Below are 15,359 nucleotides of genomic sequence, written 5' to 3' on the forward strand. Positions count from 1 at the left end.
CAGGCATGTATTCATTTATATATTCCTATGGGGATAGAGGAGGGTGTAAGGCATAACTACTTTTATAAATTTTAAATGCGAAGCAGTGTTGGAGAGCTCTTTAATTCTCTACTGGAGATGGAAGGAAAGCATAGCTACGCCTGAACTATGATGTATACGGAAGAAGGCTGTCAGTATCACATGATTTCACACAACTCAAATGGAAAATCAAATTGGAAGAGTGAGTCAAATTCCCAATAAGATGCATTTAAATCTAGAATGTTTAATTTTTTTTTCTTCATTATACCCTAAGTCTTACTCTCCATTCATTCCTTGAACTAATTTTCTTACAGTTTTGCAAAACATCATGTGACGTTTCATTGTTCATAATACATGACCTTATATGATCTTTTTGCTATATATAGACCAAGTCAACTTGAGGGAAAACTGAAACATAATCTAGTAGACTGTCGATTTTAGCTTTTATTTTAGCCTTCTTCTAATAGGTGATTGTTGCAGAATTTGAATATAAGAATGAGATTTGAATGGATGAATAGAAGACTGCCATATTGGTATGGGAAGAATTATGAAGTAAATTTTTGATACTTGAAAACATATCTGAACATGTTTAAAGGCTTTAATGAATAGAAAATTAAATTCAAAATTTGAGTTCTCTCATCACAAAACTGAAAGCATTCTTGTTTTAAACCCTCAAATTTTACTTGAAAAGCTAGGTCAGCTATAAGACTGCGGGTTACTCCCTGTTTCTTCCTCATCTTAAATCTAAAAGATCTCTTAACTGAACATTGACAACAAACTCTGGATCCATTTCTGATGTTAGTAGGGCATCTCTTTTCCAGCTGCCTCTATATCAGGGCAAAGAGTAGCTGAGTGAGGATTAGTAATTGGATATGTAGCCCTTCACATGTAGGTCATTAAACTCAGGCTGGCATAATGACGTGCCAAGTTTTTCAACAGCTGTTCAGTGCCTCTCAGGATTCTGTTTATGAGTAATAATATATTTTTTCAGTGTTACTATTTGGCATCCTTATGTATTTAAGGCAGGATTTCTTTAAGTTACCTTAAAAACCTTCATATTTTCATGGCAGAGTCTAAGTTTTCTTTTGATACAGCCATTTTAACTCTACAGTCATGTGGTGCAAATATTTAAGTGATCTACTATCAATGATTCTACTATCGAGCACCAAAAAAGTGCCAGCAAAAAAGGGGGGGGGATTAATCAGAAATTGAAGCATAATATAGAAAGTATAGGAAAGTAAATTCATGATCTGAAATAACCTTCATTGATTTATAAAATTCATGTGTTTATCGAGTTCATGTTTTTGTCTTAGTACTGTTCATACAAAGATAACTAGATCATAATCTGTGTCCTTGTAAGGAATCCATAGACTAGTGGCAAGCCAGCAGTAAATAAATACCCATACAACATACAATGTACTTGAGATACCTATACATGAAAAGGAGCAACTAAATGCTCTTGGAGACAGGAAATATAGTTTTAGAAATTGAATAATTTTGCTCCATGTTGGAAAGTAAGTGGTTTTCCAGGTATAAAGAAGAAAAAGGTATTCAAATATTGGGAGCTATAAAAACAAAGACATGTCACAATTTGGCACATGATTGAAAAGCTGTGGATAGGATGAAGAAAAAGGAGAAAAGAATAACCCTAAGGGTTTTTTAATTTGGACAACTTTAGGAATGCAATTATGTTAACTGGGTCATTTAGGGAATAGTGGGAGAAAATTAGGTTTAAAAAAAAATAGTTTGATATTGAATATGTGGGTTCCGGGGAGTATGTGGGATTTCTAAGTAAAAACAGATTTAGAAATCATTAGCAAATATTTAGTGGTTTAAGCCAAAATAAGAGTTTGAAATAAAAGAGATTCAAGTTCATGGGTTGCAAACCTATAATGTCTATGAGGACTAGAAGATAACAATGAGAGAAATTATCTGGGAGAAAAGTACGAACCTGAGAGACCATTCTCTGTTTAGTCAGGGCACTGATTCCAAGTAGGAATATGGGCTTCATTACACCAGATCTCAATTTTTAAAGAGAAGCCAGGAAACCGGATTTTTATGTAAAATCTGGTTTTTAAGTGTTGACAACTATTTTGTTCAGTTTTTTAAATAGTGAGCAGGCTAAACAAAACATGTGGACCACAGTCAGATAATTAGCAGCCAGTTTGTTAAGTTGGACTGTAGTTTGTAGGGTGAGAAAGGGGCTCAGATAGAACCAGAAATCTGTAACAACAACAACAACAATGACAACAATAACAAATGGTAATAAATACAATCCTGAGCTCCTCCAAATGTTTGGCCTGAGAACATTGGGCAGTAATCACAAATTGCATTATTTTAAGCCTACTTGTATTATTTCATTAAGTCTAAGAGTGTCCTTCAGCAAGTTGGGAGTGGGGAGGTATGGGAATAGACTAATCCTTGTGAGTACATTAATTTCAGGCTAAGAAAGCAAAACAAATTGATTTTTAAATTAGCTGGAGTTATCTAAAAGGCAGAATAATATAATAATTTCAACTTGTATTTTGATTGATTTCAAATATATAGGAAAAGTTTAAAACTTGAAAAGATATAACGTACCCCCTCTCCAATTAATACATGAATATTGAAGCTCTGTGAAGATAACTATGGAGGCATTGTAGTCTGAATCTCTTTTTAAAAACAGGTTGAACACCTTGGATAGCAAAACAATAACAATAACAAATACAGACCATGACTAAAACATAACTAAGTGAAAAAGAAGCCTCATAAAGCTCATAATATGAGCAGGTGGGAACAAACTGTCAACTTAGTATCAGTTTCTGGGTAGGAAGAAACAACAGGATGACAACAGAGCTTCTGAAGGCCATGAGAATGGGAGGACCCCCAAACTGCCCACAAGTATTTACTGAAAAGCAAGGGAGACCAATATGAGATCAAGAGCAAAACGGGCTATCTGTAATCTCAGGGTAAGTAGAAAGGGAGGAGCAGGAAGATCTGAAAGTGCTGGAGAGATATGGAGTTTATGAACTTATAAAACTTAATAAACCTGAGCTCCCCTGTTGGGCTTTTCTTCTAAGAAAAGAAACTTCTGGGAATAGAATCCAAATTGAACAGGAATGGGACAGTAGAGGCAAAGAAAAATTAAGGTCCAAATCAAAGTGAGAGAGAAGAGACAGAGCTCAGAAATGACAAGGATACATAGGTGTCATTGTAGGAAAACATGAGAAAAGGAAGTTTTAAAACCATGAGGCTAGTAATCTATTACACCCAATCTTTCCTCTTAAAGATAAAAGATAACTTATTTAGCTTTAAAATATACCACAAAAAGGATTACAGTTAAATCCTTTTCAAGTTGTTATAATAAAATATGAAATAGAGAAAAAAACATATGAAAACTATAACCCAATATTTCAAACCAAAAGATTTTTTTATTTTTTTATTTATTTTATTTTTTTTTAAAGATTTTATTTATTTATTTGACAGCAAGAGATCACAAGTAGGCAGAGAGGCAGGCAGAGAGAGAGAGGAGGAAGCAGGCTCCCTGCTGAGCAGAGAGCCTGATGCAGGACTCCATCCCAGGACCCTGAGATCATGACCTGAGCCGAAGGCAGCGGCTTAACCCACTGAGCCAACCAGGAGCCCTGAAAGACATTTTTTAAATGATAGAAGATAGAACAACATAAAACAGACAAACAAAAACCTCAGAAATAAAGTGACTGAAGAAAAGAAGATTTGAAGAGGAGTGACAACTCAGAGAATACAAAATACAAAAAGTACACATATATGTATTTGACCATCTTACTGGGCGTCTTAATGCAGTAAGATAAGAAAAGGAAATAGTTTTCTTAGAGATTACTAGACCAATATATACCAACAAATTGGAAAACCTAGAAGAAATTGATAAATTCATAGAAATGCATAACCTTGTAAGACTGAATCATAAAGAAATAGAAAATCTAAATAGACCAATTACAAGTAATGAAGTTGAAACAGTAATTTTAAAAGTCTCCAAAAAAAATAAAAGTCTGGGACCAGACAATTTCACAGGTGAATTCCACCAAACATTGAAAGAAGAGTTAGTACCTATCCTTCTCAAGTTATTCCATAAAAAATTGAACAGGGGGGAACACTTCCAAACTCATTTTACGAGGCTAGCATTATCTTGATACCAAAACCAAAGACACCAACAATATTCTGGGTGAAAACAGATCCAAAAATTCTCAACAAATTATTAGAAAACTGAATTTAACAATACGTTAAAAAGAATCATAAATTGTGATCAAATGGGATTTATTCTAGGGATGCAAGGGTAATTCAACATCTACAAATAAATGAATATGATATACCACATTGACAAAAGGTAAAATTATCATTTCAAGAGATGCAGAGATTGACAAAATTCAACATCAATTTATGATTAAAAAAAAAAAAAAACTCGGGGTGCCTGGGTGGCTCAGTGGGTTAAAGCCTCTGCGTTCGGCTCAGGTCATGATCTCAGGGTCCTGGGATTGAGCCCAGCATCATCGGGCTCTTTGCTCAGCAGGGAGCCTGCTTCCCCACCCTGTCTCTCTGCTTGCCTCTCTGCCTGCTTGTGATCTCTGTCTGTAAAATAAATAAATAAAAATCTTTTTAAAAAAATTAATTAAAAAAAAAAAACTCTTAACAAAGTGAGCATAGAAGGAAATGTCTCCATATAAAAAGGGCCACATATGACAAACTCACAGCTAACATCATACTTAATGTGAAAAACTGAAATCTTTAAGATCAGGAATAAGATAAGGATGGCCACTCTCACCACTTTTATTCAACATAGTACGGGAAGTCCTCGCCACAGTAATCAGACAAGAAAAAGAAATAAAAGGCATCCAGACTTGTAAGGAAGATGAAATCTGTCACAAGCTGCAGATGTCATGATACTGTGCATAGAAAACCCTAAAGGCTTTATTTACTAGAAAAAAACTAAAATTACGATTTAGAACTGTTAAATGACTTCAGTAAATTTGCAGGATAATATACAGAAACTTGTTGCATTTTGTACACTAATACCTATATAAGAAATTAAGACAATCCCATTTATTATAGTATCACAAATAAGATATCTAGGAATAAATTTAACTGAGGTGAAAGACCTGTATTCTGAACACTGTAAAACATTGATGAAAGAAATTGATTGACACAGATAAATATGTATACCATGCTCATGGATTGGAAGAATTAATATTGTTAAAATACCAAAGCAATTTACAGATTCACTGCAATCCCCACTGAAATACCAAGGGCATTTGGTATTTGAACTAGAACAAATAAACCTTATATGTGTATGGAACCACAGAAGATCCTGAATAGCCAAAGTAATCTTGAGAAGGAGAACAAAGCCAGAGGTATCACACTATCTGATGCTATACTACAAACCTACAGCATTCAAAACAGTATGTTACTGGCATGAAAATAGTCATATAGATCAATGAAACTGAATATATAGCCCAGAGAAAAACCCATGCATATATAGTCAATTAATTTATAACAAAGGAGACAAAAATATTCGATGGTGAAAAGACAGTCTTTTCCAGAAATGGTGTTAGGAAAACTAGACCACTATCTTACACTATATATAAAATAAATTCAAAATAGACTAAAGATTTGAATATAAGTCCTGAAATCTTAAAACTCCTAAGAGAAATCAAAGGCAATAAGGTTTCAGACATCAATCTTAACAATACCTTTTGGGGACCAGTCTCCTGGTCCAAGAGCAATGAAGCTAAAAACACCAAACAAACCAAAGGGATTATATTGAACTAAAAAGCCTTTGCACAGTGAAGGAAACCATCAAAAAAATAAAAAGGCAACCTACTGAATGGAAGATATTTGCAAATCACGTATCCAATAAGGGGTATATATCCAAAATATAAAAGAACATACACAAATTAATATCAAACACCCAAACAACCAGATTAAAAAATCATCAGAGGACCTGGGTAGGCATTTTATACCAAGAAAACATTAAGATGGACAATAGTCACATGAGAAGAAGCTCAACAATATTAATCATCAGGGAAAGGCAAATCTAAACCACAGTGAGTTATTACTTCACACCTCACATACAGCAATGCTGTTTGATAGTATTTTACCCACAGTAGTGCACTTCTTTCAAAACTGGAGTCAATCCTGTCAAACCCTGCTGCTGCTGCTTCATCAATTAATTTTATGTAAATCTTTTGTTGTCATTTCAGTGAATGTCACAGCATCTTCCCCAGGAGTAAATTCCATTTCAAGAAACCACTTGATCTTGCTCTTCATCAAAATCAAAAGCTTCTGCACAGCAAAGGAAACAGTCAACAAAACAAAGAGGCAACCCACGGAATGGGAGAAGATATGTGCAAATGACAGTACAGACAAAAGGTTGATATCCAGGATCTATAAAGAACTTCTCAAACAACACACACAAAACAGATAATCCTATCAAAAAATGGGCAGAAGATATGAACAGACACTTCTCTAATGAAGACATACAAATGGCTCTCAGACACATGAAAAAATGTTCAACATCACTAGCCATTAGGGAGATTCAAATTAAAACCACATTGAGATACCACCTTACACCAGTTAGAATGGCCAAAATTAGCAAGACAGGAAACAACGTGTGTTGGAGAGGATGTAGAGCAATAATATTTTGGGTTGAAAGGAAGGCTTCTGAGTAGTAAGTCTCAATAGTGGGCTTAAAATATTTAGTAGCCCATGTTAGAAACAGATAAACCGATATGCTGTCATCCAGGCTTTGTTGTTTCGCTGATAGAGCACAGGCAGAGTAGATTTAGCATAATTCTTAGGAGCCCTAGGATTTTCTGAAAGGCAAATGACCATTGGCTTCAACCTAAAGTCACAAGCTGCATTGTACCTAACAAGACAGCCTGTCCTTTGAAGATCTGAAGCCAGGCACTGACTTCTCTTTAGCTATAAAATTCCTAGATGGCGTCCTCTTCTGTTTCTTCCACACCAAAAAATCTATTTAGTGTAGCCACCTTCATGAATTACTTATCTAGGTCTTCTGGATAACTTGCTGCAGCTTCTACATCAGCACTTGCTGCTTCACCTTGCACATTTTTGTTATGGAGATGACTCTTTTCTTTAAACTTCATGAACCAACCTCTACTAGCTTCCAACTTTTCTTCAAACTTTTCTGTTAGCTTCAAACTTTACAGCTTCTTCACCTCTCTCACCATTCAGGGAACTGAGGAGTATTAGGAAGTTTCCCTGGATTAAGCTTTAGCTTGAGGGAATGTTGTGGCTGGTTTGATCTTCAATTCAGGTCTCTCCACCTTTATTCATATCTGCAAGAAGTTTGTTTCACCTTCTTACCACTCTTGTGTTCAATGGACTACCACTTTTAATTTCCTTCAAGAACTTTGCATTCAAAAGTTGGCTAATTGTTTGGCACTAGAGGCCTAGCTTTTGGCCTATCTGGGCTTTTGACATACCTTCCTCACTAAACTTAATAATTTCTAGCTTTTTATTTAAAGTGAGAGACATGTGATTCTTCCTTTCACTTGAACACTTAGAGGTCATTGTAGCGTTATCAACTGGTCTAATTTCAATATTGTGTCTCGGGGAATAGGGAGAACCAAGGAAAGGGAAAGAGATGGGGGAAGAGCTTGGTTGGTAAAGCACTCAGAGCACACATATTTATTTATTAAATTCTCCATTTTATATAGACTTGGTTTGTGGCGCCCTAAAACAGTTAAAATAGTAACACCAAAGATCACTAATCACGAATCACTATAATAAATATATTAATAAGGAAAAAGTTTGAAATATGGCAAGAATTACCAAAATGTGACACAGAGTCATAGAGTGAGCAAATGCTATTGGAAAAAATGGCACCAATTTGATCTATAAAGCACAATAAAGTGAAGTGCAATGAAATGAGATATGTATGTATCTTAGTTAATAATAATGTATCAATATTGGTTTGTTAATTTTAAAAACCCAAAACAAATCTTACAAATACTGTAAGATAATAGGAATAACTGGGTGTAGGCTATATGGGAAATCTCTGGACTGCCTTAGTAATAAAAATCAATCTGATCCAAATTTAAATTTTGTTTTATTTACAATAGTCTACTGAAAGAGAGTCATCCTTTCTCTCCTTTAAACGTTAGAAATTCAAGGTTTTTTTTTGTGGCCAAAGATAATGTAGTTAGACTGCTCTTAGGGAGCTGTTGGTTTACTACTGAACCATAAGGAGTTTTGTTGTTGTTGTCAAATATATGTGTGTGTGTGTAGATGGGATGAGGGTATAGTTTAATAACTTCATTTTGGAAAAATTACTATCCTTTTCAGAGAGCCTTAGATTTCAAATGTTTGAAACCTAAGTCTCAAGTTTATTCTTGTTAAGGAAAGGCGTTTAGTGTTAGGCAACTAGGTTCTTATTTTTCCCAAGAGAATTCTTAAGATATACCTTTTAAAATAGTTTGTGTATTCTCCTATACTTTTGCCTTGGCATAAAAGTGATAATTACATCATAAGAATATTCTCAACCTAACAGAATTATTTTTTGTAAGACCTCTTGAAAATTCTAACTCCCTCACTGAATCAAAAATGCTATTAGACTTTATTATGACCACTAAGGGGTAATTTGAAATGTCCTAATTCTTTTTCCCCTATTAATGTCATGGGTTTTTTTTTTCCCCCTAGGAAAAGAGTAAGGTGTTCTAATATTCTAATGTTATAAAGACTTTTTTTTTCCCCTTCTATAGCTATCTTATAGCCTAATTTACTATATCTCTATCTGGTAGGGTAATACACTTCCTTCCAACCTCTAGTGGGTGAAGTTCATTTATCTTCCAATCTACAAAACTGAGTTAACTCCTAATAACCTCTGATACTCAACAGAAACACAACTGCACTTTGGAATTAGTCATCCATCTTTATGTCATAGTCTCTTATTTGTCACTGCAAAAGAGTTGTATAGCAGATATTCCATAGTATTATGTACTATCAATAGAATTTCTTTGCAAGAGAATTGATTTAAAATCTATTATTTGATTATGACCGGCTTAACACAAATCAATTTTTTCCCCATACATTCTGGCTGGAACATCTAAACACAACAGTCAAGTGCTCTGTTCGCCACTGTACAAAATTGTGATGGATTTGCTAAAGTTAGTGACAGTCCCAATTAATATTTCTCTGTCATCATTAAGAAATCAATTTTTCCACTTCCTATCTATAACATTTTTTGAATAGAGTAGTGATTAGGTTTTAAGGTTTATTTTTCTGTATTTCGTAAGTTATTTTTACTAAACAGTCCTCATTTACTAAATTTACCTCATTTACCTCATTTACTAAATCAATCCTTTACTAAATCAAGTCTCATTTTTCTAATATGTTAATTGATTATTAGGCTATAGTGGAAAAAATCTGAAGTGTTCAGCATAGGATATTATACATAGTAATTTCTTCATAGATGGCCGCTTCTGCTATTTTTATACTGTGCTGTGCTTCTTTCCTGCTTCATATGCCATGTAAAATAGGTGACGAGTTTGGGGAGGTATCTTCCACATATATTATACCATATTTGCTCTACTTGATCAACCACGCAACAGAGAAGAATGCTTCTTCTTCAGTACACAGAATTCACTGAATATGGAAGAGTTTGACATTCTTATTTTATCTCTGGTAAAACAGTCTTAAGACTTTCAAATGTCTTTGTACAAAGTAAAAGTTATAAGCAAAATATAAAAAGATGATGTTATTTAAGGATGATGTTATTTATTACTAACAGAAACAGGCTCCTTTGAACATCCTATGCTGAAATGTTTGTTTAATACTATGATTCATAGAAGCTTTCTTTCTAGTCTGAAGCAAATGCTCAAGTGAAACAACATTTATTTTATGAAGCAATACTGATACGTCTTTTATTGGTTGGACTCTGGCAAACACTTGACAACAAATGGTACTTTACCCAAAGAGACACGTATCATGCATGCATAGCATAGTCTAACCACAAACATTAAAGCTCTATGTAACTGTGAGCCTCAAATGGAAATACAAAAGATAGTTTTCATAGAATCACATGAATCAAACCAATCTTTAATTTAAACAAATAAGAATGCAAAGTTTATGTGTCTATAATGGCTTCATATCACTATGTATGTAATGCGGATATTGTAGAGGACATAGAGATCCATTCAAATGTAAAGCAGCAAAGCACTTTCAACATTACCTTGTACTTATAATTCCTGCTATTCATAAAAACCTACATTTCTTCAACAAGCATTTTTCTAAGAATGGCCTTTTCTGTTTACCCCAGGAAAACTTATTATTTATAATTTTGATGTAGTCACAGCCAAACATTTTATTTTTGTATAAGTACTTTAACCATGATTTGTATATGAAACTTAGGATAGCAAATTAAGTTTTAATATCAATAGGTGATAAAGGCAATTTTCATCCTGCAATTCTTTTTTTTTTTTTAAGATTTTTATTTATTTGACAGACAGAGGTCACAAGTAGGCAGAGAGGCAGGCAGAGAGAGGCGGGGGAAGCAGGCTTCCTGCTGAACAGAGAGCCCTATGCGGGGCTTGATCCCAGGACCCCGGGATCATGACCTGAGCTGAAGGCAGAGGCTTAACTCACTTAGCCACCCACGTGCCCCGCATCCTGCAATTCTTTATACAAAATATATTTCAAGAGGTAATATGCTTAACTTTGGAAGTTTAAAAATTTTATATTTCATTTTGTGACCCCATTAAGATAGCTGTTTTTTATCTGGGTTGTCTAAAAGATATAAGGTTAAGGTTAGGATTTTAGAAAAGGGCTTTGAGAAAGAAGAGGGAAGATTTAAGAACCCGTTTATACTTAAAGATAGCTGTAAGTATTTTGAAGTTCATTCAAATAAAGCCCTTCACCAGTGCTTTATTCCCTGCCAAAACATCCCTACAGACACCCCCAATCCCCACCAACCATCTCATTTTAGTAGGTTTTCTTCATACCAGGTTTCTTTTGCAGAAGTTTTCAAGGACAAGAGTTGGTTTACTTAACCAAACTAGAATATTCACTTTAATTCTAGAGAAATTTCCCAATTAATTTTCTGTAGCAAAAATGCTAAGGGCTAGAATTTCCCCTCTGAATCTCTTCCTAGAAATGGGATCCAGAAAGCACAGGGGACACCTAGCTAATCTGAGGACTCAGATAAGTGTTTCCTGTCATGGAAATAGCTAGAGGTCTGCTATAATATCCTCACTTGACCTGCTAGCATGTTAGTGATGGTGCTGATTTACTACAACCCCATTAATTTCACACATAAAGAGAACAATCTAGTTTTCAAAATGGAAAGCTCTATCTGCTATAACATTATTTTGAAGTGGTTGGTGGTGGTACAACTTAAAAATTTAAAAATAAATCTTAAAATTCAGAATGATTTTTAAATAATAGCATACACATAGTCTTAAAAAATTCTAAGGATGTAATAAAATTCAATTAAGTTTAGTTTAGTTTGAGAATCCTCACCACCCTCCCATATAAAGTGGCAAAATGTACAGAAAAGCACTTAACATAGGACGATGATGACTGTGTATTGAGCAGAGAAGTATCACCACCAGTTTTTCTCAAGCGTCCTTCCACACTTCTGAATTTATAGGAAGGCAGACTGGTTTAGCTCTCAAAAGTGAAAATTTTCTTGATCTTTCTTCTTAAGTAAAAAAAATAATAATAATTAAGTAGAGTGAGAGACTGAAAACTGCAGCCCACCTAAGTTTAATCATTAATAGTGAGTTCTTTGGTGACCTTAGGTCCTCATTTTGGAGTTTGGAATCTGACCTTTCCCCAAAGATAAACATGCTTGTTGCAGGTTCTGAGGAGGGTCACTTCCTCGCTGCCATCAGAAGAGTCCACTTCTCAGTGACTCCTGGCTGGGAACTGGATGCATTAGAGGGTAGCTAGTCAATATGATTCTCCTCGCCGTGCTTTTCCTCTGCTTCATTTCCTCATATTCAGCTTCAGTTAAAGGTAAGTTTGTATTTTTGCTAAACCTTAGTTTTAATCATTGAGGGGGAAAGTGTGTGTTTGTGTGTGTGTGTGACTAGTGAAAGAGTTCCTAACTAAACCATCTTCAAAACTACGTAACTTTGGAATATTCGTGAAGTCATGCCTGGGTTGGAATGAAAACCAAATTCAAATTCCTACATACATTAAGAAAACAGAGGTTCCTTTTAGTTTCAGCCCCTTAGACTAATGTGCTCCTTGCTTCAGTTTCTCATTCATGGTCTATTTTTAAAAGAGAGAAAAGAAATGCCAGCTATTGTTACCAGCTGCTGTTGGTCACTCACTGAATGCAGCTCCTTCATTTGAATTGTAAAAGAGGATTAAAAAAAAAAAAAACCCAGTTTTTAAATTTCCTTCTAGTTGCTTAGCAATGTGACATCAAGAAGAATTAGACCCAATGAAAAAGGCATTTGATCTCCCAAAGAATTATGAATGAAATGGTAAAGCATGCATTTAATTGCATTACCATTCAAAAGTGAGAATTATCATAATTGGTGAATTAAAGAAAATAAAACTACATGGTATAGATTTAAGAAATAAGACTTATTATGTTTGGATTAATAGTGTTACCAGTTATAGTTTCTACTTGAAGAAAAGTTGATTTTAAAAAACACATAGGAATTGATACCTTTCAGAACAAACATTTTAAAAGGATGGTTTCTAAAAGCTGAATGAAATGTATTAATATGGAATCTTGTTAAAATCACCTAGTATATAAACAAACTCCTTGGATTTCTACATGTTGTACCTGATGTAAAATAAACACTTTTAGAGTCTCTTAAGAGGACACACTGTAAAAAACCAATTGATCTAACACATAACTTAGCATGATAGGATCCAGTTTTAATAACTATGTACTCTAAGTGATATAAAACAATTCACTTAAGTTCTAAAACACTTTTGGGATAAGTAGCTTTTGATCTTAAGATAAAATTAGTCTCAAGATTTCTCTTGAGAGACAATCTTTGTTATTGAAGCAATAAATGCAAGGCTAAACTTAAATTATTTTACCTAAGCAAATCACACTTTAGGTTCTTGATGGTATTTTTCACCAGTTTCCAAAGTGTTGATTATTTAAAAATACAGTCCTTATGTGATATATCTGCCAAATAAATTGTTTATAGTGTTTAAAATATGAGGGATTTATATATCATAGTATCAAATCTAATACCCTTGTTATTTTGAGAAAAATTATTGAACTATAGTAGTTATTGTACACTTCTATTTTTTCCCACTTTATAAAGGAGAAAATTGGATAAGTTGATGTTTTCCAATACATGCACTTCTGAAGACTCTAAAACACACACACACACACACACACACACACACACACTACAATGACATACAGAAATACAGTTTAGAACATGACAGATAGCTACAGTTTGTTGTATACAAGCTAGTGGCAAGTCCGGAGTTTTAGAACCTGAAGCTTATGCAATTTAGGAGCCATTTTTGAGAAAAGATTGCAAAAACATCTTACTTTTGCAAATGTTATGTAAAAAAAGAAATGGCATGTGTACACATTGCTAGGGTCCCCTTCCAAGTCCTCGGAAAGAGGACTTTGGGTCAGAGAGCCCCAAAGCTGAAGCATCATTAGCTTCAGGCTACAAGCTGCTTATGTCAAATATCATAAATAAAAAGTAGAGGACTTGACAGCTCTGTCTACCTGGATGTGATAACTTTTTGTCTTATGGTACCATGATTTCATTATAGATACCTTGCCCTCTGTAATGATTGACATTTAAGAAACAAACTACTTGTAAAAGTCTATTTTAAAATCAGACCATTATAAATTTTGGGATCTCATGTATAACCTCAAAACCCACCTCAAACTTAATTATAAATGCAACTGCTTAGCAAATCCCCAGATCTGGGGGGATTCTGAGTGCAGGTTGGACTGAAGAGAAATAAGGGTAGAATTAGTATGGACTAGGGTCTACTTAGAAGAGATAGGCTGAGTGTGAATGTCCTAAAGACTCAAGTTTTCCCTACTTTTTTTCAATTGTATTTTGTCATGGCAGGATCTATTCTCAATGCTTTCCTCAAGATTTCTTTATAGTACTTTTACTTTTGCTAACCCAGGCATGAGTTTTCTATTTAATCTTCTTACCTCTATACATGAACTGTTCCTTCATTTCCAGTCTTTCTCTCAGTCCCCAGTCAGACCTGCACTATTCAGTCCATTCACAGGAATCATCTTCCAATCTTTTTCCCTTATCCTTCATTCTACTCTTTTGCTTTTTGCCTTGTAGTTTTCTGTTGGAATCCTAAATTCCATTACCTATCCTTATCAATACTGCATTTGTCTTTAAATCTCACCTTGAATTTACCTGATTTTGGTAAATGCATATTTTAAGATATTTCTTAACAGGTTCAAAACTGAGAGTTTTGTTGCTTTTAAGTCACTTAAAATGTTTAAATGCATTTGAAGGAGCATATTGAAGAGGTTTTATCTAAACTTAGTTTCTAAAAAGTGCCATTTGCATATTTTATAGAGCAATAGCCTAAGAAAGAAATAAGTCAATAGTATGAATAGAATATGTTCCCATTGCCCATTGTTGCCAGATCTCTGAATAACATAAACAGAGGAATACTTTTCAAAGAGGAAAGGATAACAGGGACAATATTACAGCAGTCCACTTATTTGAATCCTTTTAGGTTTTATCTCCTGTTAGAGGTAAGAAAGGGACACGTGGGTGGTTAAGCATCTGGGTCTTGGTTTTGGCTTAGGTCATGATCTCAGCGTGGTGAGATCGAGCCCCATGTTGGGCTCAGCTCTGGGTGTGGAGCCTGCTTAAGATTCTCTTTCTCCCTTTCCCTCTGCCTTTCCCCAATCCCTTTCTCTTTCTCTAAGAAAAAAAAAAAAAGTGGGAAAAAGATATGGAATGAGGCATACTTTTTCCAATGCTTTAATCACTTCCAAATCATAGTCAAGAACTGATCTATTATATATATATAATACAGATTATATATATATAATATATTGTCTGTTTTCACATTCTTTTGATTGGTAAAGTAAAAGTAAGGAAAAAATGATCAGCATGATACTTTGGAGATCTTTGGAATTTAAGAGAGGCTACCTCCCTACAAAATTTTCATAGTTATTTTAAGCAGAAGACATCTTTGTGTAGTGCACAAAACTTGGATCTCATTAATTTAGACAGCAAATTCTGCATTCTATCTGCTATGTTGGATTGAAAGCAGAGTCAGCTTTTCTCAGCTTGTCATATAATGCTTACCTTTCAGAATTTCTGTGAGGATTAGATAAGATATGTATTTCCTTTATGCCCTCTGTGGAATTCGATACGCATCATAAA

At 34.4% G+C, this 15,359-nt stretch overlaps 1 protein-coding gene across 1 annotated transcript in view; it reads left to right on the forward strand.

The window, feature by feature from the left end:
• Positions 1-11,836: 11,836 nt before the first annotated feature.
• The window catches only part of LOC101687395 (microsomal triglyceride transfer protein), a 44,633-nt gene continuing 41,110 nt past the window's right edge, over positions 11,837-15,359 (forward strand). Inside the window, exon 1 of the mRNA XM_004748183.3 lies at positions 11,837-12,006. Within this exon, the coding sequence (XP_004748240.1) occupies positions 11,946-12,006 (61 nt within the window). The 5' untranslated portion in view covers positions 11,837-11,945. The remainder of the gene's footprint in view (positions 12,007-15,359) is intronic.

The sequence above is a fragment of the Mustela putorius genome, unplaced genomic scaffold (assembly GCF_011764305.1).
Source record: "Mustela putorius furo isolate JIRA1106 unplaced genomic scaffold, ASM1176430v1.1 tig00003871_pilon_pilon_pilon, whole genome shotgun sequence".
Taxonomy (NCBI): Eukaryota; Metazoa; Chordata; class Mammalia; order Carnivora; family Mustelidae; genus Mustela; species Mustela putorius.